Below are 25,855 nucleotides of genomic sequence, written 5' to 3'. Positions count from 1 at the left end.
GCCGCCGCTCCTGCCGGTGCTGCCGGCCGTACCGCCCTGACATTGAATCCGCCCTCGCCCGATGCAGGCTTTACCTTGATCTGTATTGTGTGAGAACGTACAGCGAAAGACTACGTGGCTGGAGCTGTGCGCTCGGTAGCGCGCCCGTCACCCACGGTGTCCCACCGCGAGCTGTTCAGTGACCTCGGCTTTCCATTGCAGGCAGTGGATGACTTGTTGCGGTGTGGGATATGCTTTGATTACTTCAGCATTGCGATGATCATTCCGCAGTGTTCGCATAACTGTAAGTACGGCGTAAGGAGCACGATTACTTCTCGCACTGAAAGTGCTGTGTGTAAACTTCTTGCTCTTGCGGGACTCGTCCCGTCCTACTGTCTCGTGTACTAACTTCATGAGTACCGAGTTCATAGAGGTCAACACAAAACTGTTACTTCTTTTTCGTTGTAAATATGTACCTCCTGTCCTGTCAGTCACGTATTTTATGGAGGGTCAATTAATACATCACTATTGACTCAGTGGTTGCAGTTTAAATTTACTTGAGTTTTAATAAAAATTGCACAGAAACAGTAGTTTTAATAAAAATTGCTCGAGTTGGAGCCAACATAAATGGGGCATTTGTGGCAAGGCAATAATGGGGGATGAGGTCATTCTTCCCTCTATCCTGTGACTTTGTGGAATTTAGAATTAACGTATTTCATGTAAGTGCACCTTGCCATACATTCCAGGGAGTACAGGGGTGGCTGTGGAGGGAGTGTGTCTTGGCCCTGTGACTCTATTTAAGCCTGACTGGTCATTCAGTTGACAGATTAAGGCAGACAGGTAGGGCTGAAGAAGGTGTACTCAAATTTTGAGTGAATGGTTTGGTCTTCATACATCTTTCCCAGGAAACACAAGACTGGAGAATGACCTTGTGGGCCCTATGGGCTGGCAAAATTCTCTTGCATCTTAGCCAAGTGACAGAAAACTATTGAAAAATGTCCTCAAAAAAAGGGTTTTCTCCTTTAGAGTTTTGGAGACAAGTCATCTTTTGACTATTTATTATTTACTGGCATGTAGAGCAGAGATTACTGATCCTTTATTTCCTTTAGAGAACATGTAGCTCTTCTACTCATGGCTTAGCCAGCAAGGACGTTTGCCTCTGAGGAGCTCTTTTGGATGAAAGCTGTGAAGCAGCCAGCAACCTTTCCTCGTGCAATTATGGTTGCAACCTTCTGATGACACAAACACATGTTGTCTGGATTAATGCGCTTAAACGCCACCTATTCCTACAATTCTTCATTTCAATATCTTTCATAACATCTTGAGGACAAGTGATGGCAGAGAGCATTAAGTGTTATGAGCTAGAATGTTCCGTGCTGCTCTGTCTGCCTCAAGCTGATATCTGCTGGAACGTGGTAGTGAAGTGGTTTGCTGAAAGTCAGATTAGGGGAAAGTACATTGCCTTTTCTCACACTGAAATAAATACTTATAATTGTTTTGTTCAGAAACTATAGCACTTCCTCTTCCTTACATGAAGGAGGACATTGTAGTTTGGCAATGAAATTTAGTTTAGCTTGGCAAAACTATCACCATTGAAAACAGCGTATTTATGGTGGGGAGCACTGGAAATTCTCTACAGTAGCTGGTGTACAGCCTGCCTGTGACACAGCTGGGTTCAGAGGCCCCTAGCTTCAAAAAGAATATGTCGTCTTTTTTCACAGATTACACATTGAATTTCCCCCTGCAAATTGCAGCAAGCCTAAGTTTTCTACAATACATCAAGATTTCTTGAAGTATTTTCTACTCAGTTGCCTCTGTGTAATCTCCTCAGTCCACTGAGATTGTACAATTGGAGCAAAAAGTCCTCTGCCATTAATGAGTAATTATTTGTGAATAGATGGAAATGAAATACATTTGCTTGCAAAATTTTTTTCTGTTTCTCTTTTTCTTAATGATCTATTACAGGGCTTCTAGACATCTCTATAATCTGTTTGCACCTATAGCCACTTAAAATTCCTCCTCTGCTTGTTCTTGGGTGACTGAGAGCATTCCGTAGCTCTCGTGACAGTAGTTGTTTAATTTCCACAGTGCTTTGGATTGTAGTTTTATTGACAGTATAGATGTGCCATTCATATTTCTTTCACATAATAAAAGCATCTGAAGATGGACATCTTCTGTAATACGGACATCTCACCAGGGGCAGAGTGAATTGTGGCCCTGAGGTTTCTTACACTTCCAGTCCAAGAGGACAAACTCAGTCCATCCAGGCTGAGGTGGTGTAAGATGTTATCGCTGCCAGGTCTGCTTCTTGCTGCCTGGTGGGCATGATCGCTGGCACAGGGTTGTTAAAACGTGCTGCTTTCCTGAGGAGCCCAGGCAGCTGGAACCAGTCGGGGGATGGTGGCAGGCGATGGTTGAGGGTATCTCAGCTCTGCGTTCTGCTGCCTCCGCCGTCAGGGCGCTGCCCTCCAGCAAGGGATGGAGCTGGTGCTGGGAGCAGCCGCCGGCCCCGGTGAATCAGCAGTGTGCCGAAGTCGGAGCCTTTATCCCAAGCAGAGCTCAGCGCGAGTGCAGCCACGCAGCCCTGGCCTGGGGCCAGCGTAGCTTGGAAGGTGGGCAGGGGAACCTGGGTCTGTTTGACTTACTCATATAGAATTGGCTGTAGCTGTTGGCGGGAGCTCTTTTTTGTCATCCAAGATTTTCCTTTCTTTAAATCTGTATTGAAATGGCTACTATGTTTCCAGCTAAGCAGGCTTCAGAATTGCTTGCTCGTTTAAAAAAACACCTATGGTCTTCGATGCGTGGTGTGTAAATTGTGGCATTACTGACTTTTCTTGTGCCAGGCTTGTTTTATTCCTCTTTCTTCTCACAGCCTTGCTACTTCCAGTTTAAACTCAATAGAGATTGTCACTTGCTGGTAGTGACTTGTATACTTTCACTCTGTCATTGTCATTAAGCATCTGATGGTTGTCAGATTAAATTCATACTTTGGGATTCTCTTCTGTATACTGAAATACAGTGCTGTGGCTGAGTCTTATAATTAGTTTGGTAGATGTGGTTTTACAGGTGGGTTTGGTCTGTCAGTGCAGATGGAAGTGAACTTTGTGGCACCATTTAATTCTCGGTGTATGTGCCGTCTACAGTAGACGGAAACCTATTATGTTACCCCAGGAATGGCAGGCTGAGACTTGAGCCGTGGCGGGGCTATTTCTCCCATAGGAAGAGGAGGCGAGTGGGAGAGAAGGGACTGGGGAGAGAGAATTGTGAGGCCATTGTCTTCTCTGCATGGGACCAGAGCCAGCCCTAGGCACAAACGTTAAGACTAAGAGCTTATGTGATTTATTATCCTTGAACAGGCTTCAGCCACCCTTGCTATGAACAGTGATGGTTGCAAATATAGGTCAGTCCTGTTGCTTACTGAAGGTGGCTGCTTGTCAGATGTTGGCAGGCTAGATCTATAAGTTGATTTGTATTCGTTCAGTTAAAAGTTTATTTCTCTTTTTTATGGATTCCTCGCCCCATATCATATCTTACTATATAATGTAATTTCTGAGTATTTAGATGGGTTTGTGTTTTTAAGTGTTGAATTAGTGCATTAATGCTCCTGCTGCTTTTCAGACTCCTTCACAGAGGGTCTTTGAAATATATCTGCTTAGGTAGCTGTTGCTAAGTGTGTTAAGTGCTGAGACTCTGACCAGTAATGATCCAGTAAGTGAATGTCTGTTTTGCTGGAGAGTGATGAAGCTTTTTATATCTTGAAGTGGTTATGAAAGCTCATAGATAAGTAGAGAAAGCAGAATCATTTCAGGAATTTACTGTGACAAAATGAAGCTTATGCCATATTTCACCAAAGAGTCTGTTGAAGCATCCTGTGATGATGATACGACTTGCTTTTCCTGGGAAACATTTAAGCCATCTCTTACTTAGCATTCCAGTCCTGTTTCCCATCCTTTTTAGCCTTTTCCCTCAACAACAGGTTGGTATTGTTTTGGAAAGGGGAAGAAACACCTGGGAAAAAGAGGGGCTAGAGCATTTGTCTGGGGCTATGCAGGAAGGTGAAAGTGATCCAACATTAGTCATGTCAAAAAAAAAAAAAAGCGGTGGTGGCAGAGTGAGCAGTGCAAACACGCTGCTTTTAGTGGTGGTAGCAGACAAGGGTTTTCTTGTCTTGTGTTAAAGAAACAAAAGTAAGCATCTGCTTTTGACAGAGGGACTGAGATTAAATGTTGAAAGATGCTTGCATAAAATACAGATATCTTTGCTACAATGGTAATCTTAATGCTATGGAAAAATGGTATATTTTCAATATTGGTGTATTGTGGAATAGTTTGCATATATTGTACAAGAAGAAAATATACTGGTAAGGACGTTGAACTGCATTTGGAAGAATGCCTGTTTAAAAATTACATATTTCCTTTTTCCAGATTGTTCCCTTTGTATACGCAAGTTTTTGTCCTACAAAACTCAGTGTCCAACATGCTGTGTGGTAAGTGTTTTTCTTTTCCTCAGCTTGTTTTTTGTTTATTTTTTGGCAAATCTCAGGAGCTTTTCCCTTTGGACTATGCTAAATAATTAATCCTGGTCATATATTGCCACCTTTCCTTTTGGTGAGCAGCTCTTTGGGCAAAGCGTGGTGCTCTTACAACTGGAATTCTCCCGTTTCAGAGCTACTCTTCTGTCAGCATAGGCAGAAGTAGATGGAGCATCAAACCTGGGTTTTGGCTCACAGCTGTGTATACAATCTGTTGTGAAAATTTTAACATTGCCTCCTAGTTTGTTAAAATACACCAGCATTTAAAACACGAGTGCTGAAATTTAAGCACACATATTTTCTGGGATTGAGTGGCCTCACTTCATCTTTCAAGGAATCTTTAGAAGTGCCCACAGACCACCTAGACCTAAAACTCACTGACTCTACTGTGTAGCCTTTTTGGGGATGAGAGGACTATGTTACGCACCAGGGAGAGGAGGCGTTTGCCATGAGAGTTAGGTTAAATGTGAAAAGCACTAGAGGCAGGTTTGGCCTGCTCTGCAGGTGGGTGATTATTATGATCTGACTTGAAGGCCTTTTTTGATTAAAGAACACAGAATGCAATTTATTCTAGGCCTTAATCTAACTTTTCATCTTAAGCCAATTGGGCTTTATTGAACCTCTAAAAAACGGTAGGCTGCCTAAAAACAACGAATGGCGCTTCAGGAATATTGGCAAAATAGAAGTAATTTTCTTCTGTGTTTCTAAAGTATGAACCACACTAGACTTTTCAAGACTGGAAAACAGATCTATTTGTAGCTTTGCCAGTTTTTAAACATTCAAACAAGTGCAGACTACTTGATGTACTTTTCTGGGGAGTACATTTTACTACCGCCTTCTTAAAAGTCACAGGTATTGATATGAGCAAGACCAGTAAAAGCTTTGTAAAAAAAGAAAAGCAGAGAGAGACAGCCAGAGGGATAAAAATCAGAAATTGTTTAAAAATAATGTATTGAATGCACAGTCACCTCATTGTGTTTTCATTCCATAATCACTCAAAAGATTAACATCTCCCTTTATCAGTTTTCATGCCTTGTTGCTTAAGGTTCTTATCACATTCATGGGATCCTTGTTTTGGTTTTCAAAATAATTAGAACTGGGCTACAATAAAGCATTGTTGGAGACTGGGTACACTGGATTTTGTTGCTTTAGCTTTATGCTTCATTTTTATCTATTACCTGTCATTTCCCAGACTTACAGTTCTCAGGCAGTTACTTTAGTTTGGGATATTTTTCAGGAAAAAATGTTTATACTTTGTGCATCTTCATTCACATAGCAATTTGGGGGGGGGTGGTTGAGGCATAGATCCAAGAAACACATTATTGATCACTTGAACATTTTCTGGGTACTTGCTGTTTTCACTGCATTTGAATGTTTAGGTTTTTTTCCCCTTTTCTTTCTTTCTTTTTTTAATAGGCAGTCTCGGAATCTGACCTGAAAAATAACCGGACATTAGATGAACTAGTAAAGAGCTTTAATTCTGCAAGGTATACTGTAATTTTATTAATACAATCTCTGGTTTGGCAGCTGGAAAGGCAGGTGTGACTTACTTTGTGTGACCAGGCCAGGAGTCCTCGTAGAGGAGCAGAGCGAGGAGCAGTGTGAGGACTGACCAAAAAAATTGTGGTGTGACAGAAGCGTTGTCAAAGACAAATGTTTACGCTTTTGGAAAAATCCTACAGTTTTCTGGCTGAAGGTTGCTGTCCACTCAGGTGATGTGTTGGGGTTGTGTAAGCTCATTTTGGTTTTGTTTCTGGTTAGCTGCCGTGTAAGTTACTGTCTCTTCCAACATGTAGGAAGTCAAGATGTGCCAGGATTCTATGGTGAAAATAATGGTAATAAAGATTTTCTTCTAAGATCCTTCCTATGTGCGCAGGGGAAATTCTGAACAGAAACATTTTGTCCAGTGGTAATGGTCAACTTGCAAGGGAATTCTCTTGGTGAAGTCATTGAATGGGAAAAATGTAGGTATTGAGGGACCAAAAATGTGAGTTTTACTGGATGAGAAAAGTAATGGAGTATTGCGCTTTCACCTGGATTTCTTATCTACTTTTCTGTTCACTTTTAATTAATTTTTGATCTCCTCATCTGTTTGAAAGACAAGAACAACGGAATAAGTATGACTTGGTAAAGTCTCATGTATTACTTCTCTGTTTTCTTTTGGTTAGAAGCAGCTCTGTGATTTGCTAGGTATTTTGTAGGTGTTCCTACGTCTATGGGAGACAGATACACTATCATCTTTTTCTCTGAAATTAACTTGGGAGCTTGAAGTCAATGAGATTCTTCGCTTCGTAAGTGATAGGGGGCATAGTTCAGTTTATGGCTTTGTTTCTTGAGAGAGTTTCTCTGTGATGAAGATCTAATCTTCTGTATGACCGCTATTAGATTGAATTGATTTTGTTTGAAGAATTGAAATTCTACAGTTCCGTTATTTTAGCTTGAACTCTGCCTTTAGTGTTTCCTAGTGATAAATGGATTACTATTTTTTTTTTTTTGGGAATGTCTAATTTTGTAGGGAACAAGTAGTGCTGACTTGGACCCATTATGATATTGAATCTTAAACGTTAATTTTTTTTACGTTAATTTTTTTTGATTGGTTTAATGGATCAGTATAAATCTTACCAGTCAGAGTAGTTTAATAATCTTTCCTTTTGTGACTCGGAGTTCAATCAATTTCTCAACATAAAGTTAGATCAATAAGACAAAAAATGTAGCGTCCTGTTCTGTACCGGGTGAGGTGGGAAAGAGCCAGTACAGGCTTCTTTCTGGGTCTTGGTAAGAAAGGCCCAACAACAAATGGCTTACTAAGATAACTGCTTTAATAAGACAGACCCATAAGAGGAATATAGATAGTGGGTAAATCTTGTGTCACTCAGATGCTGGGCACCCCGCGTTCGTGGCTCTCAGCCTGCGATGGCGTTTGCTCTGCAGATGATCCTGAGTTTGAGGGGAACGCTACTTGCCTGGAGAGTCTTATGTGATATGAGTATCATTAAAGCATAAGAGCACTGTTGGTTTCTGCCCTAGCGATGTTGGTACAGGACAAATCTTCTGTCTCCCCCCCTCCTTCCCCATCTGCTTTGTTTCCTTTTGGCCCTCCCCAAAACAAATCCAAAGTCCGGGCGTTGATTTTTGAAACCTGCTAAGCTCTTCAAGTCCATCCTGGCTTGACTTTGAGCCTCAGGTGGTTAAACGTTTATGAAAATTAGGCCTTAAATCTTTTCAGTATTTCACAAAATTCAAACACGTTTCTTAAGTCAGGCCTGTAGGGAAAGAAAATGTTAATGTTGGTAGTACTTAGCAAAATAAAAGCTGTGCTCCAGGTCAGTGTGTGCGTGGAATAGAAATCGTTCTAAATAGACCTGAGTGCTGATCCCATTTGTACTTTTGCTCAACGTTTAGCTCGTGCACAAGTGTTTGCAGAATCAGAGCCTTCATTATCGCTTGCGCTCAGTGAGCGTTTTGGGAGTCCTGCTTTCTCCCCGTAGAAGTGGTGGACTCTGATGTTTCCCCGGTAAAAGTGAAGATGTCGTTCATTACGGTCCATTAACGTTAATTCTGTGTGAAAAGGTAGAGGAGCAGTTTTGAATAGGCTTTAATAGGTCTGAATTCACATTGCCCTGCCCTTGTGTTCAGGTGCACACAAAGATCCTGAGCAGTGAAGGAGTTAAGGGAATGCATCGCTCTGATCAGTTATGCCCATAGGCTCCTGTCAGGGTGAGAGCAACCTTTGCTCAGCTTTCTCTCTGCTGCTTGTGCCGTGCTATGCAGGCAGAATTTACCACTCTGACCAGCTCAGGAGAGCGAGACAGGGAGTGCTGTTTGTGCCATCTTACGTTTATGAACAATATATTTATCAGTTGCAGTGAGGCCAGTGTCTTCAGAAATAATAAGTGTAAAGTTTTAGGTTGTTTTGAAGTTGATTTCATTGTCCTCTAATAAAGAGATTATTTTGGTGAAAATTGTCAGTTTCTGCATCACCTAGTTAGAAAATCTAGCAATAGATTTTAGAATTGTACTTGCATAAGTAGAAAACTAGTCCTTGCTGAACATGATCTGTGCTTTTTTTCATATGTAGGGAAGAAAAATGTTTTTACTTTCAACTTTCTATCTTAGTTTCCTAATCACGGTTACTTGACAGCTAGTGAGTCAGAGGAATAAAGACATCCACTCTGAGCGCTTGAGAGAGCAGGTACTGTCACTTCTGATACACTGACTAAACTTCCAGGACTGCAGAAGGAATTTCGAGGAGAGAAATTGTCCTTTAGTAGAGTTAGGACTGTCCTGTGTGAGCTCTTCCTAGGAAGATTCACAACCCCATCTCTTCCCTGGAATTTATTTATGTGGAAGCACTAGATTCCCACCTACTTTCTCTGCTTCATAGCTGCTTCGGCAAGGGAGAAGTAAACAGACCATAAAATGGGAACCAGGATCTCGATGAAGGAGGACACTGAAATTTTTTTTGCGGGTCTTGCAGATCTGAAGAAAAATAATTTTGCAAGGTGTTTATACTGTTATTAAAGCATGCCTGGCAGAGAGAGTATGCTGTATACAGTGTATTAAGATGACTGTCCATTTTTAGTTAAACTAAAAGCATCATAAATCCCTGTCCTAACCCAAGCCAGCGATTAAAGAGGATGGGTCTTAGAGGAGGATTTGGGTAGTGGTTATAACAGTGCCTGTTAGGACTCACTAACATCTTGTTAATTCATCTTTCGGCCTTTAAAGGGTGCCTGTGCTCTTCAACTGAGGTTTGTCAGCTGTGATGCATTTATTGCTTTTGTGCCAGGAAGGTAAAATTGTAACTTCTAAAACCTTTCAGAGGTGATAGTAGTCTGTGTTAAATTCTTAAGAGCATGTAATAGATAATGTTGAAAACTGCATGCAAAATGCAGAGCTTTTTGAAAATTGTGTTGTCCTGAGGATTACTAGTAGAATTGGTTTCTGGGTGAGCCGGGCAGTCTGGTGATGGTAGAGCATGGACTTCTCCATTAACTGCATGCTTTCTCTTGACTCTGCTGTCTGTCTCTGAACGAAGGATGAATCTTCCACTCTAGTCAGGCTTGTCCGGATCACTCCAGTAACGGCTATCAGAATTCCTATGAATAAAGAGAAATTTAGTAATTCACTCTGGCGGTGAGGGAGGGGAGTGACAGTTGGTAAAGGTACTGTCGGATAGCCCAGGGCTGTGCGGGGAGTGCCTGCGGTGCTCCGGCTCTTCCACCCCTGGGGCACCTGGGTTTGGGGGGCCTGTCCGGCAGGGCCACTAGATGTCATCACGCAGCCGGTGAAGCTGCTCAGTGGGCCCAAAATATCATGTTCTGGGAAAAGCCAGTCTGGGACTTTTCTCTCCTCTTTTGAATTTAGTCCTAGCATTTTCTGTATTTTCCCACCAAAAAAAAAGGGCATACAGAGATTTCATGTGTGTTTTGGCAAACAAGTTTTCATATTCTTGTCCTAGTGTTCTTTCCATTGATTCTGTGCCAAAATTGGATCCCTTCGGAAAGTCTTTTCATAAGTCTTTATCCTTCAATATGAGGAAAAACTCCATATGATTATTTGTAGACTAATGGTGTAATTAAAACAACCTCTATTATCGACTTAAGATAGGATAGGTTTTGGGTTTTGTATTGTTTTTCCAGTTTCTCTCTCTTTGTTTTATACCAGACCATATTTTATTGAGACAACTGTTATTACAGAATCTGAAATTTCTGTTTAGAAGATTTCTTTATTTTGTCTGCCTTCATGCAAATGTGAACAAGTTGCATTTGAAGTGAGATGGTCTTTTATTAGGGTACTCCGTCTTGTCAGCTCTGGAGCAACTCTCCTGAGTTCAGAAGTCTATCCTTTCATACAGGACTCATTGCAAAAATGCCAAGCTTTGCACTCCGAGCCTTTTGCTGTGTGTCTGCCGCCTGCTTCTGCTGGCCACGGAGCTGCCTTCCTCCCTCCAGCTCTACCTTCAGCCTTTATCAGAATTGCTCAACTGCCCCTTGCTTGGGTTTGCAGTCCGTCTCAGGTCCCGGCCCACCTCCAAACATGCGTTTTGGCCTGGTAGCCGTCCTGAGGGGCAAATCAGACTGAAGTTCTCCGCTTCGGAGAATTCGAGGTACTATAAGCTGTACTGTTGTGATACTTCCTGAGAAAGAAATGTTGAGAAAAAGACATACGAATCGCTCTTAAGTCTGGTGAAAAGGTAAACTGATGTGAAGTTTGACTTTTAGGACTGTTGTCAGCTAGTGTGAACACATTGGGAAACGCATTTTAGCTAGTGAATACATGTTGCGGAAAAATAAACAGACGTAATCGGTGGTTACAGATAGTAGAATGTGTTACTTTGGCAAGAGGAGGAGCTCTCAAAAGCAATAGAAAATACGCAGAAAAGATGAGGGAGATCAGTTGCGTTCTCTCGATGAAGACTGAATATAGGCAACTGGCTAATTGTTCAGATATTTTTGCCTTTTGGGGTTGTATCATTCTTTATTTTGTGGGAAAACTTAACTGTGATATGATGCCAGATGATTGCATTTACATATCTGTTAATCTGAGCCATGCAGAATTTAGCTTGCTGTAGCATAGGATGCTGGGCTTTTGTGTAAAAATGGTTGCTTAACAGCCAAAAGAATAATGATAAGACTGTGTGTTGACTTTGATTAGCTACTTTAATGGTAGGCTGCCTGTTTGAAAACCTGGGGGAGCCTGGATAAATAGACATTTTTTTACATAACCAAAAGATAAATTCCTTGTTCAAAAAGGGGAAAAAAATTTAAAAAAAATACATCTTTAGTTGAACACCCAGCTGCATCCTTTTGAGGATTAAACTTTGCCTAAGTGTATTAGGAATAAAAGGCAACTAATTTGTTCGCTTTTGAACCTGATCGTAGAATATAACCATCTGTGATGTGACAAGTCTTCTGAGGCTATAGTTTGTTACCTTTAAGTTGAAGAATACTGTGCATTTATCTGCTGTAAAATGAGATCCTTTGTCTGCCAATTATTGCTGCTAATGGCCGTGTCAAGCAGACCATGCCGTCAGACCTTTCTGATACTTCTGGGTGAAATACACCCCTTGTAAACAGCAAATGTGAAGCAGGAGTGGGACAGGGCTGCGCAAAGGCACTCTGTTTATGTTCCCATTAACTAGCTCCTGAGTTCCCCGTGAGGTTGATCCTACACCAACAGTAGTTAGACCACTCTGTGTCTGTGTCAGCCGGGGAAATAACCTCCTTAAAAACCTCCAGTCCATATCTAGGCATAAGCAGACAGAAAAACATAGTTTTGCTGCCACGCTTAATTGCACTTGTTTGCACTGCAGAAAGTTAGAGTGTCTTGGGACAGATGTGAATTGCCATTGACAGATGTGGTCGTTACATCCTGTAATCCAGGAAACTTAAACTCCAAATCGGGCTTCTGGATCTAGCTTGAATATAACCAGTACAGAGTGTTTGGTGTGCTGAGCAGGTTGTTCACCAGGAACCCAACTTAAACTAGTGCAATTGTGGGATCATCTGGTGACTTACGTATCTTTTAAAAACAAGTTGATATATACAGACAACTTGTAGTTAGTTGTTCTTCTCAGGCATGAAAAATTTTTATTTTAAAAGACTGAAAAGTTTTCCAAGTAGTTACCCAGTGCTGAACTGTCTTCAGCGCAGCATGGATTGGGGAGGTGGAGGCACAGGGGCACATGAGGTATACTGTGCCTTTTGGTGCCTTTGGGCTCGTAGGCTCCTCGGCATCCTCAGAAGCTATCCCTGTTCCCATCCCTTCCTCTTGTGTTATCCTGCTATAAAGAGAAGTGAAAGGGAGGTCCTCCCTACCCCACTTAGCAAGTGGGGACAGAGTATCTCTTAAGAGGTGAACCCATCTCCTCCATTCGTTGTTAGAGAGATGCTTCATTTCCTTTAAGATTTTGCATTTTTTGTAAGCTGTCCCAGTTTGTCAGAGCTTGTAGATGGTAAAACGTTTTTTGTAATTGCCTTTTTTTTGGGTAGGACTTCTGAGGATGCAGCAGGCTGGGGCTTGGCAGCTGTGCAGGCTTTACACTCTTGGAGAGCTCAAGTGAATGGTGTACAGGTTGCCAAGGGATGATGGAGCAGTGAATTAAAGAGGAGTAGGTTAATGACTGCATGTGTACTTCTGCTGGCTGTCTTTGGCTGGATGATATGAACTTTGTTGTGATCCTCAGGATGTGAAGGACTCTTGTCAAAGTAGTAGTGGGTAAGAGTGGGGTATGTGGTTTGTTCATCGTTGATGTTAGTGGGAAAGCCTTCCCTCCACCTGTGATGATACAGGAGTGAAAGTGAACCACAAGGTATATGGGCAGTCTGGACAGCTGCATTGCTATGCTGTCTCCCTGGCAAGAATGCAGTCTCTGGCTTAATTTATCTTAGATTGATCTGTATAAAATACATGGTAAAATAAAAAGATTCTGCAAAAACCCCTGGGGTGGGGGTAGGAATAAAACATGTCTTTAAGATCTTTTGCAATTGCCTGAGTTAGGACAACTGTGACTTTATAATTCTTCATATTACCTCAAAGCACTAATGAGACAGACAAGAGAATGAGCTTTCTGCTGCTACTGTGTTCCTACTGATAAAATACAAGTTTATTTCTTTGAAAAGAGACTTCTGTTTAACTCGTGTCTTGACATTTGCTAGCCCTGAGGAGGGTAGGAAGTACAAGTGAGGGGTAAAGCATGCATAGATGGGTGGTAAGCGTTCTGGTGGAGATTGAAGTGGGCTGTTCTTGAGGTCGGTTATGTTTTTCCCTTATTTTATAGGAGAAAAGAATGGAGGGTTTGTGCTCTTTGGCTCATTCTCGATGAAACGTGACAGAAGTAGTTTGGGTTAGCTGACACTAAATCTCAAGAGCTGACAAGCATGGAGTTATCTCTTGGTGGGTTCTGTTCAGCTGGGTGGGCAGTGAGCAGCTGTGCTAAGGAGATCCACAGTAAGGAGGGACAGAAGGAATATGGCAATGCTTTCTGCTAAGCTCTTTGGTTTCAGGAGCCTCTGTCACAGCTGGTTACAGTGCTTGAAGTACTCTGGCTTGAAAATGGTCATCTACCATCTTCAAGTAAGGGGGACAACTCTTTTTGTTCTTTACTGTGTTCCATGTGATGTTTTGAGAGGCATTTTATTACATCTGCAAAATGTAATTTATTTTGTTTGAAAATCAGAAAGATAATTCTTTGATTCTGTAGAGCATGGCAAGGCTCAGCTCGCGTGCTCCTGCTCCTGGGTTGTGTGGGCTAGCCAATTCCCAAGTGCTGCAAGGGGGAGAGGGAGGAAGGAATGGAGGAAAAGCTCCATCTGTTTTCGTTCTGGTTTCTTCTCAGAGAAAAAGCTAATACTGTTCAATGTAGCTAACTGCATGTTGTCTTCTGGATGCTTCTAGACAACAGCTGTTCCAGTTGGTCTTGGATACTCCACTGACTTCATCTCCATTGGCCTGTAGCAGGCATTCAGCTGGCAAAAGCCACGTTAGGAGTCCTATTTCTTGGCCAGTTTTAAAAGAAGAGGTGCCAGTGATTGACAGTTTTTTGAGAAAGGAAAAAGTCTGCACCTTGACAAAGGAGGCAGATGGCCTGGCAGGAACAGATCAGAAGATTTTCAAAACTGAGGAATGCCATAACCTTTACAGCAGTTCTGCAGAGGTTGCTGGTAAAGACAATGAAGTGGGATCACGAGAGAGTCCTGAGTGCACCAAAAGTCATGAAAAGTCTTCTGCATCTGTGGTAAAAGTAGTCAAGAAAGGTGAGATGCTTAATTTTTGTTTTTGTCCTGTTCTATTCCCGAAGTCTGGTTGTGGTTGGCTGTACGCATTAAAGTACCTTCAGTACGTGGCATTCATCTCGCTTCTCTGCATTGTTCTGATCTGCATTGGCATGTTCAGATGCTTCCCATTTAACTGGACTATGCTTCATTCAGATTACTGCTTATGTGGGACAGCTCTGCTACAAGCATATTCTTGATGAGGAAGTTTGGGCTGATGCCAAGTAATTAAATGGAGTTCAACACTTAGATTCCTTTGCTTTGAGTAACAACTCTAGAAAACAGTAATTGCACAACAGACTGACTCAGTAAAAAATGAAGTCATTTTCTCTTCTCCTTCCCTGTAATGACTAGACAGACAACATCGACATTCATTCTGCTCTCATATCCTTAAGTAACCAGAAGCAAGGTATTTTATAATGTGTTTGTTATTTGAGGGGTGCACCCACAATCAAAATGATCATGGTTTCAGTTTTGTTAATATTCCTATTCATACACTCTCCAGAAGAAAGTAATCTGCTTTATTCTTCTGTAATACTGCAGTGTTAAGATTAATTTATTTTGAAGCATGAAAATGCCCATTTATACTAATCAACTACAATAAAATGACAGAATCCTCTTAGTTTTGACATGATGGCAGCCATCCTATTGACCCAGTTGAAAGCCTAAATTAAAATAAAAGACCATGTAGGAGTCCAACAAGGAGGGACAGAAGGAATATGGCAATGCTTTCTGCTAAGCTCTTTGGTTTCAGGAGCCTCTGTCACAGCTGGTTACAGTGCTTGAAGTACTCTGGCTTGAAAATGGTCATCTACCATCTTCAAGTAAGGGGGACAACTCTTTGTTCTTTACTGTGTTCCATGTGATGTTTTGAGAGGCATTTTATTACATCTGCAAAATGTAATTTATTTTGTTTGAAAATCAGAAAGATAATTCTTTGATTCTGTAGAGCATGGCAAGGCTCAGCTCGCGTGCTCCTGCTCCTGGGTTGTGTGGGCTAGCCAATTCCCAAGTGCTGCAAGGGGGAGAGGGAGGAAGGAATGGAGGAAAAGCTCCATCTGTTTTCGTTCTGGTTTCTTCTCAGAGAAAAAGCTAATACTGTTCAATGTAGCTAACTGCATGTTGTCTTCTGGATGCTTCTAGACAACAGCTGTTCCAGTTGGTCTTGGATACTCCACTGACTTCATCTCCATTGGCCTGTAGCAGGCATTCAGCTGGCAAAAGCCACGTTAGGAGTCCTATTTCTTGGCCAGTTTTAAAAGAAGAGGTGCCAGTGATTGACAGTTTTTTGAGAAAGGAAAAAGTCTGCACCTTGACAAAGGAGGCAGATGGCCTGGCAGGAACAGATCAGAAGATTTTCAAAACTGAGGAATGCCATAACCTTTACAGCAGTTCTGCAGAGGTTGCTGGTAAAGACAATGAAGTGGGATCACGAGAGAGTCCTGAGTGCACCAAAAGTCATGAAAAGTCTTCTGCATCTGTGGTAAAAGTAGTCAAGAAAGGTGAGATGCTTAATTTTTGTTTTTGTCCTGTTCTATTCCCGAAGTCTGGTTGTGGTTGGCTGTACGCATTAAAGTACCTTCAGTACGTGGCATTCATCTCGCTTCTCTGCATTGTTCTGATCTGCATTGGCATGTTCAGATGCTTCCCATTTAACTGGACTATGCTTCATTCAGATTACTGCTTATGTGGGACAGCTCTGCTACAAGCATATTCTTGATGAGGAAGTTTGGGCTGATGCCAAGTAATTAAATGGAGTTCAACACTTAGATTCCTTTGCTTTGAGTAACAACTCTAGAAAACAGTAATTGCACAACAGACTGACTCAGTAAAAAATGAAGTCATTTTCTCTTCTCCTTCCCTGTAATGACTAGACAGACAACATCGACATTCATTCTGCTCTCATATCCTTAAGTAACCAGAAGCAAGGTATTTTATAATGTGTTTGTTATTTGAGGGGTGCACCCACAATCAAAATGATCATGGTTTCAGTTTTGTTAATATTCCTATTCATACACTCTCCAGAAGAAAGTAATCTGCTTTATTCTTCTGTAATACTGCAGTGTTAAGATTAATTTATTTTGAAGCATGAAAATGCCCATTTATACTAATCAACTACAATAAAATGACAGAATCCTCTTAGTTTTGACATGATGGCAGCCATCCTATTGACCCAGTTGAAAGCCTAAATTAAAATAAAAGACCACGTAGGAGTCCAACACTGATTCTTATTAGTTCGTATTTATCTGTTCTTTGTTTAACAATTTATTCAGCTGGAACTCTGAAGTTCATATTTATTCATTAGCTGGGTAAATACTGCTTAAAGACGTAATACAGCCGGAAAAGTAGCCATATGAAAATGGCATCAACTTAGCCAGAAGTTACGCTTCCTAGTTTTAGGCATCAGACTTGCTCATGTTAGTAATTTAAATCCATGAAATTTTACCGCTCATTTATTCTTGAGCAATTGACATTTTCATTTGCTTACCATTTTATGACCTTATTAGATCCTCGAGCATGCATTACACTGAAATTATTTCCACAAATGCAAAGTAGTTGGTCAAGCAATGTAAATGAAAGACTTGAAATGAGGCAGTGCTGAAGTGGTTTTAGTAAGTCTTATTTGTTTCTGCTTTAAGAATTGAAGTGTTAACTTCAAATACAATAATAGACTGCTCAGAACTATTGTGTTATGTTACTGTCCCAACTCTTCTAGCATGCATTACACTGAAATTATTTCCACAAATGCAAAGTAGTTGGTCAAGCAATGTAAATGAAAGACTTGAAATGAGGCAGTGCTGAAGTGGTTTTAGTAAGTCTTATTTGTTTCTGCTTTAAGAATTGAAGTGTTAACTTCAAATACAATAATAGACTGCTCAGAACTATTGTGTTATGTTACTGTCCCAACTCTTCTTTTTTTTTTAACCTCTGACTAAAAAATTATGTCACGGGGGCCAGGAATTGCAAAGAAACTCTGACTAGAATATGATGTCACGGGAGTCAGGAATTGCAATGCAGTGTTACCAGATAACGCTCTCGATTCCCACAACATTTCACAGTGTTTTTCATAGGTTGTTTTCTGTTTTGTCTTTTAAATCAAAACCAGCTTCCTTCATACTAATACAGAGGATGTCAGTTAAAGAATCTCTTTCTCATACTGTTCATTTAAAGTTAGCCATTTGTTTTTGACATAATGTGATTGCTAAAGACAAATATTTTAAGTCTGTGTTTTTTGACTGTCTTTATGGGTAATGTTTATAGGTGCTTCTTCAAAATATGATGCAAGAAGAATTCTGAGTTGTGTGGGACCATGCTATGGAGCGTTTCTGACCCTCTGAGCCCAAGTCACAAAATCTAGTTATCTGTACTAAGAAATGAGTGTGAGGCATGGTTGGGTCATAGGATTCCTGTGGGGCTGAGTTAACTCATGTATTGACAGTCCTGTTGAGAGCCATAGGCTGGGAACATTATGTTAATATGAATAAAGTTTGTGCTATACTGTTTTATCAAGATGAAGCAGCTTCCTTTATTTGGGAGTGAAATACTGCAAAAGTGAAAGACATTAGCACGGAAATATGCTTACGTTTATATTGGCCCCTAGGTTTCCGTGTAGTATGTATGTTATTCTAGATTTTTATTAGAGACTTCATTCCATCTGACTGCAGGGAAGATGAGAGCCATTCTGATATTACATAGAGAGGGAAATAAGTGTTCTGGAATGAAAATGAGAGCGAAAAATTAAGATTCTGGATCGACATGCCAGATCATTTAAAAAAAGAAATCTGGAATTCTGGATTTTCATTTTCTTCAATCAACAATTAGTTTTTCAGATGAAAACATTTGCTCTTTGCTGTAATATACACGCTAGTAAGTTCCTTCTCCCTTGCTTGCAGTGGATTGTCCTGTTTGTGAGGTTGCTATTCCAGAGCAATATATAAACAAACATCTGGATAGCTGCTTGACAAGAGAAGAGAAGAAGGACAGCCTCAGAAGGTAAGAAACAACTTTAAGAACTTTTATATGCGTGTAGCCATTTTTCTACACTGCTGAAATAAGAAATATTAGTTGATGGGTTATAACACAGTGGATTGTGTTTGATTCTTGGTTATCTGCTGTATAGATCACTCTAAAATCACTGTATAAATATGATAGCGGTGATTTTTTCCCTCTCAAAGTATGTGGATCGCCAGCAGAATTGCCACTAAAAGCCAAAAAGTAAGAAAACACTGGACAATGTTTTAAAGAATTCAACACAGGGAGTAAAACTTTGTACATTATTCTTGTCACATTTCTGCTCACTAGCATTAAAATTCTATTCAGATAACACTTACTCCCATTTTTCACTTTGTGAATGAATTGCTTCCCCTGATTCAGAAGGGGCAAAAGACAATTGCTTCACTAGCTGTCAAGTTAAAAAATAAAAATTGCACCTCACTCTGCTCACTGTAGTTCTTTTCAAGTTGCCCCAGTCAAGGTTGTTTCTTTGAGATCTGAATTTCCATAAGATTAATGCATACCTTTGATGTTACGCCTCCGCCCTAGAATTTGTCACGATCACCACATTCACATCATAAGTGTAGATTTCAGTTTGTTTTACTTACTAGCATAAATTTAGGTCATTATTATTTCTACCTGATCAGACTTAAGAAGTGCAAGGGACTTTTACTGCATGCGGTTTTACTGCATACTTGTATTTCAAATTCCTGTGAACCTTGAATTAGAAAGTAATTTTATGTTAAAGCTCTTATTTTGCTCAGTCATGCTTAGAATGCAATCTATAAGCTAAAGGACTTTGAAAATGAATAAATGGTAAATTAATATTGAAATCTGATGTTACATTTTAATTTTCATTTGGGATATTTTTAGTATTTTCTCTGTTCTTAATGAATGGAAATAAAAGCCAGAGCTTTCTTTGGTATCAAGCCCATGTCCCTAACAGAATTTTAAACTTCGCTTATTTTATCTAGACTGCTTGGATCTTAACTTATCATGCAAGATACTTCTCCTTAGGGACTGGCTGTTGTGTATTAAATGCTGGCTTTTTGGCAATGTATTTATTTTATGGCAGTGTTGTTTGGGTTTCAGTAACAGCACATCTCTAGTTCTTCTCTGAGGAATTCTAGCTCTGTTTATTCTTAAATTAGGAGCACATGGCATGCTAAGTTAACAGTTGAGCAGTATTTCAGCGGAACTGATAATTTAGTCCCCCAAACCTGCACAGGAGTAATTACAACAGGTAAGTGTATGTTCACAAAGAACACTGCATTTCTAAAGGATGGGAAAAAAACCCCACCAACGTTAAGATTCAAAACTGTTGTCATGTAGCTGTCTGCTTGCAAAGCTGTCATCACTCTCCTAGGTCACGATACAAAGCTTCTTCAGGGCTTTCAAAAGATTTAATTATTCAATGACATTTTTTATATTTCCCAAAAGAATCTGAAAAAAGTCTTTTCCTGAGAAGTGTATTGTGGTAATGCATCTTTTTTTGCCAGCTGTGCTACAGGGGCTATGGGAGAGTAAAAGAATTAAAGATAATTTTTGTGTAAGCCTATTTTTGTGTAAGCCTTTTTTTTTTTTTTTTTTTTTTTTTTTTTTTTTTTTTTTTTTTTTTTTTTTTTTTTTTTTTTTTTTTTTTTTTTTTTTTTTTTTTTTTTTTTTTTTTTTTTTTTTTTTTTTTTTTTTTTTTTTTTTTTTTTAAACTTTGAAATTTATTTTCAACATGATAAGTTGAAAATGCTGAATATGGTTTTCAAATAAGTCTCTTGCTTTCACAATGGGAAGCTGTTAACTTCTCTGTAATTCAGAGCAGTGCAGCTGAACTTTCTTTTGCTGCAGGAAGAAAAGTGTCTTTAACTAAATGCTTTTCTTCTGTAACTAATAAATTATTTAAGTTGAAGAAGGTGAGCACGGCAGTAGATGGATTTTGGTACCTTTGTTGAGTGTATTTTACCAGGAGGTGTAGGGAAGACTGAGCTAATTTGTGCAGAAGGAAACTGTTCTGCTAATTTTAGATGACAAAAGTTGTAGTAGGACTTGAATTTTCTATGGCAGTTTCCTGTAATTAGGATGTTTTCCCTAGTTATGCCAGGAATGTTGAGTTCTTCTGACATAAGGCAGTGTGAAGGAGTGAATTTTGGTTTTAGATGTTCATCCGAGAGCACTATTAGTTCTCTTTAATGTCACTTTCTGTATTACCAAACTACCCTTCTGTTAGATGGGAACTACAAATTTGCTTTCAGGTACATGACTATCTTTCTCGAAGTAATTTTCCCAGAAAGCTGAAAAATCTCGTAATTCAAGTTTTGGATTGCAGTTTTAATGCTTTTAAAACTTCACCAACCGATTCAGGTAAGACATGGCCAGTACTTGGGTGGAAAACCTGTGTTTCAGCAATCTGAATCCAGTACGCTTCCTTTTGAATGCAGAGTGAATGTAGGCTTGATCCTAATGAAGACAAACAATACTGCGTGTGCTGATGTGATTCCGAAGCCTTTGCTGTAGATATTAAAAACAAAGCTGCAGTACTTGTTACATGAGCAGTGTTTGCATCATTTCCTAAAGAAAATCCGACTAGACCTATTGCTTTCTGCACGTTTGAAATTTTCGTTGTGGTAGGTGGAATAAGTGTTCTGGCTTCCTAGAGCTGTTGCTGTTGCATCTGTGAAACACTGTTTAATTGGTTGTGTGTCTACCATGGCTGAAACAATTTTTTTCAGGTATTTCTTACCCAGAGTGGGTGAAATACCCTGTAAAAATGTAAGTCAGTATTTTGATTTTCATAGGAGTATTAATGAAAAAAAGTTTGTTTCCTTTTTCTTTTTGCAGTTCTGCTCACAAAAGGAAGCCTATGTCTAAAGTTGTTTACAACTTGCTCTCTGATCGTGATTTGAAGAAGAAACTAAAGGAACATGGTCTGTCTACCCACGGGACCCGACAACAGCTCATTAAAAGACACCAAGAATTTGTGCACATGTATAATGCTCAATGTGATTCTCTAAATCCCAAATCAGGTAAGTTAGAAATTCTAGGAAAGTTGTTACCATTGCAAATTATTTGTATGCGTTTCTCCTTCTCTTAGTTCTCAGGGTAGGAATAAGGCTGGTTTGAATATTTAGGAAAACTGGAAGAATTTATCTTACCTAAATCAAGATGAATGCAAAAAAAGGAAATTTAATGAAAACCAGAAATGTGTTGCTATACTCTGGAAGTATCCAGCAAGGATGTAAATTTGTGTTGAAATTCTTTGATATTTCCTGGTTTACTAACCCTGTTCTGAAAAATGTTCTGTGTTTTTATTGACTTTGCATTTTAATGAGTGCATCCAAATTAGACTCTGAGGCTTTTAGTCAAAAAATTGGAAATACCTGAGGTTCTTAGCAAGTGAATAGATTATTAATTTATCTTTTGTTCTGAATTTGTTCTCTTCCTCCCATACACTGAGACTTTTACATTTTTACTGGATTTAATTTCAAAATTAGATTTCTTTTTGGAGATGACAGCAAAGGGTAGAATGAATTAATAAGAAAGTGTTAATGTTTTGCTGGAGTTTACATCAATTTAGGTGTTTGGCAGCAATTTTATACAATTAAACTCAGACTATATATACCATTAAACAGCTGTATGGGATAAGGAGAATGTGTTTTAGTCTCTAATGTGAGTGCAATATAAATTTCCTTTAAACAGCAGTCTGTTGTTTGCATGTGCTCAGGCTTAATGCTTGGAAAATGCCAGGGCTGGAACACGGAGGATGAGATCCGAGTAGGGTATTTGTGCTGCCTGGTTTTGTAGGCAGTGTGACCATTTTTAAAATCTTGAATAGCATGTATGAGCTAGAGGGAGAATTGTCCCAGCTCATCTTGTTATATTCTATTTTATACAAGATGAAAACTTGCATCTTTAAAAAAGATGTGTCATTTGTCATCTCTCAGTTCAGTTCTGCAAGTGATACAATAACAGCACAAATACACTGGTGTGTGTGGGTGAGAGATAGGCATCAGATTTATAGTTACATTATTTTTTTATTTGATTAGAAGCTTATGGCAAACACTGCTTTTAAAGGAATTTCTAGCAGGATCATGTTCTGAAATTACTCTCCTGGGAGCTGCACAGCCGTTAGTGTCCTGGAAATTCTCATATAGCTGGTATTGTATTTTCTGCACTGGTTTCAGGATGTAGCTTGCCGTCTGCTAGGTCTGTAACATAGGTCAGTCCTGCTGCTGGCAAGAGCTGGTCTCGGTTATTTCAAAGGTAGAGAGATGAGGAATATTGTTCCTCACCCTCAGTTTCGGCTCTTTAATTTTCATGTTTACAGAGAGCCTTAAGTCCTGAAGCACAAGTTCACCATTTCTTCCAGAAGTTGTAAAAAATTCTGAATGTTTTTGTGTGTACTGAAGGGCTCGGAAACTATTGGGACCAGATAAATTTTTGTTCTTGCTGGCAGTGGGACTCTCGGGAACTGAGTGAGCAGGCAGGGCAGTGAGCTGGGAGCTGAGGAGCCGCTCGTGCACGGCTGGGTTCAGCATCTCTGTGGGTTAGATAGCATACCACTGTAGGTGCACAGCTAAACTTTATATTTGCTATTTGTTGTTTATCTATAACAGGAATAATTTGGGGTCAGGGGTGAGAAGTACCCTTTGAGAATGATGCCAGATTTAAACACAGTAAAAACCACTTAATTCATCAGTTTTCATTTAACAAATTTGACAGTACAGGGGAGTATTTATTTCAAGTGAATATTAAAAGCTCATATGTTAACTCCATGCACATGTGGTTTTATATGTGATCAGACAGTCGGAAATGCTGAATATGCACAACTACCGTGGCATTTCAAAAATAAAGTATGTTTTTGGTGTTCAGCTCTTTCATTAAACAGGCAGAACCACCAGATGCGGTGCTTTTTGAAAAATAAAGTTAGTCACTGCAGACTATAAATATGAATTTAGCAGCCAAACTTTAGGATCCTGCTTTTTGAAATCTTGATTCCACTTACCAGCTCTTGGCTTGGATTCTGGGAGCAAGTGTATGAGAAAAGCAACCAACAGTATTTGCAAAATGAAATTTTGCTCCTTTAACCATTTTAAGAACTTGACTGAGAAGGCTAAGTGCCTAAATGATTTAGGTGCCAAGTGTCACTGCTTAGTTTGTGCCTAAGCGCTTCTGAAAATAAACATAAATGCTTTCAAAAATTGTTTTATGGGGCTTCAGGAAGTCTCTGGGATGAGAACCAGCACACACAGTTAAGATTGTGTTTGACTTCAGCAACGATAGAAGTTTAGGAAGTTTGTTGTTTAAGTCTGCCAGAACAGCACTTGTATCAGAATTTCAATCACGATATGATTTATGTTAATCTTGGAAATTTAATTAAACACTCTCAAAGCCCCTCTCCGAGTTCCCCAGGGGCAGAAGCAGACATAGAGCTGCTGTAGGTCATGGAGGTATGCCATCGTCCGATGGCTAAACAGGAGCAGAGCAGTTTTGAAGTAGGAGTGAGGAGTGGGCTGGTCGGGAGCTGTGGCAGCTCAGGGTGAGGGGAGAGAAGGGTCAGGGGGTTGGGGTTGCGCTGCTGCCGTTACGCTGCAGCAAGGTCGGCCTGAGAAGTGGATGCTGGTTTGACTGGAGCCTCATGTCTGCTCAAGGTGTGCTAGAACTGAAGCTGTGCAGTACAGGCGGCTCTCTCTTAGTCCTTTAATGTGCTGGGAGGTACTCGGCTCTTGGGGTGATTCTTCACTTGATGCTGGTGATGAAGCAGTGCTGAATCCCTGTCCGTGTCATTCATCCAAGGCTAGCTAAATGAAGAGTTTCACAGTGTGTTACAGTGCACTTCAGCTAGTCTTCCCTAAGTAATGCAAAACTAGTACTGAGTTCTGGCTCAATGCCTATTTATAAAGGGTGAATTATTAAACTAGCACTTAAGATGCAGACATGCATTTTCAGTGGTAGCAGTGAACCTAAAGTCACTATATAATACGAATAGCTGAGCTGCTGAGGAAGCATAGGTGTCAAATTCCTGGATTTTGCTTAAACCAGTTTTGAATGGGTTTTACTCCTTCACAGCTTAATAAGCTTCTTGTTCCCTCGATACTTTACGGTCTAGTGAAAGTGTTTGTTTTAATAAAACCCCTTAGCTACCTAGTAGCTCTGAAAATGATTAAGTGTAGAAACAGATTTGTAAAAGTAAATGTCAAAGTAAACCATGCAGGGTCGTGCATAGCTGTAGTTTTAGTTAAAATATTAACAAACAAAGTTACGTCTGTTTATGTGCTTTTGAGGTGTCGGACTTAATAGTTAGAGTAGGTTGTAATTCAACTTTGGACTATGGGTTGTGGACATAAGCCTGCAAACAGTTTTGCATTGCCTTGGAAGGTAGTCCTCGGAGGTAAAAATAAGATAAACAGTAGATGTCATTATTCTATCTTCTGTTTAAAGGTACAATATGAAATGGAAACTCTTTATAAAAGACATGCCTGTACACAACAGAAACACTGTAGTATGCTAGAGTAAGATTCAAATATGATTTGAAAAGATTACATTTTCCCATGAATTTAATACAAAGGAAATGAGAGCAATGGCCCAGGAGGTGGCTGAGAGCCAGCTGCCGGCAAGCACCGTGCAGCTTGCTGCAAGGCGCCTCGGCCAAGGCCCGCAGCTCCCGACCTTGCCTCCTGGTCCCTAGTCTCAGGCACTGCCTCTGCTGCTCAGCTGCTGCAGATGGGAGCAGTTCCTCTGTGTGAACAAATGCCCGCCGAGCACTGGTGTAAAACCACGCCATTTGGATTTGCCTGTGATTGGAGTCTGAGTTTTCACTGCTGGAGAGCTAATGCCGGTTTGTCTCTTTGTGATTTAAATTCATGGTAGTTTCTTTCAGTGCTGTTACATCTTTTTTTATTTAACAGCTCCTGTTTTAGTGATCCCTGTCTTGTATTTTCAAACAGTTGCAGAGGTTGTTAAAGAGCTGGAAAAGAATGAGAAGATTCGGGTTCAGCTTGAATTTAATAAAACCAGTGAAAATGTAAGCTAAGTATCTTTGTTCTCAAAGAGGGGGCGGCCTAGGAGAAATTGCAGAGTGGGCACTGAACATGTTTGCTTATCATTTTATTATGAGAATTCCCAGGTTGCATGTTGGAATTTGCGTATACCATCTTATAATCAACATGATTTTCTCATACCACTCATTTGTCATGGGCAGTTCTTCGTGTACTGCTGATGTTTCTATGCCCAAACCATTTAAGTGGGAGCATTTTTTTGATTGCAGTAAAAATCCTTGAGAAATGTTCCCCTTGGTCATATTGGAGGATTTTGACCCTCCATGGCAGTGTGGGGAATATTGTGCTTCCTAGAATACTCTAGGATTTAGCTAGCAAATTCCTTGCTTCCGTAACAGCAATAGTGCCTGTTCTTTTCCCATGACATATGATACTTTTGTGACTTTTGGAGCATGTTTGTTGCACAGTATTAAGAAATATTTTATGGTGCACACATGGGTGTTATATGGGGTGGCTTGGCTTAGTCCTGTTGACTTTGCGAAAGCAAAGCAAGACAGCATGTATATGTACTTTATATATTACTGTCT

General features: G+C 40.1%; 1 protein-coding gene across 2 annotated transcripts in view; it reads left to right on the top strand.

Annotated features, from left to right (window-relative positions):
* The first annotated feature begins 198 nt into the window (after positions 1–198).
* The window catches only part of RAD18 (RAD18, E3 ubiquitin protein ligase), a 64,233-nt gene continuing 38,576 nt past the window's right edge, over positions 199–25,855 (top strand). Inside the window, exons 1-7 of one of the 2 annotated variants that reach the window (XM_019473273.1) lie at positions 199–283; positions 4,404–4,465; positions 5,927–5,997; positions 13,910–14,268; positions 18,180–18,279; positions 21,112–21,296; positions 25,218–25,294. In XM_019473273.1, coding sequence (XP_019328818.1) covers positions 256–283; positions 4,404–4,465; positions 5,927–5,997; positions 13,910–14,268; positions 18,180–18,279; positions 21,112–21,296; positions 25,218–25,294 — 882 coding nt within the window. In that variant the 5' untranslated portion in view covers positions 199–255. The remainder of the gene's footprint in view (positions 284–4,403; positions 4,466–5,926; positions 5,998–13,909; positions 14,269–18,179; positions 18,280–21,111; positions 21,297–25,217; positions 25,295–25,855) is intronic. The other variant, XM_009283706.1, reaches the window with a different exon arrangement.

The sequence above is a fragment of the Aptenodytes forsteri genome, unplaced genomic scaffold (assembly GCF_000699145.1).
Source record: "Aptenodytes forsteri isolate BGI_AS27 unplaced genomic scaffold, ASM69914v1 Scaffold267, whole genome shotgun sequence".
Lineage (NCBI taxonomy): Eukaryota > Metazoa > Chordata > Aves > Sphenisciformes > Spheniscidae > Aptenodytes > Aptenodytes forsteri.
The sequence above is the reverse complement of the archived record's forward strand: the minus strand, read 5'-3'. Positions and strand labels throughout refer to the sequence as shown.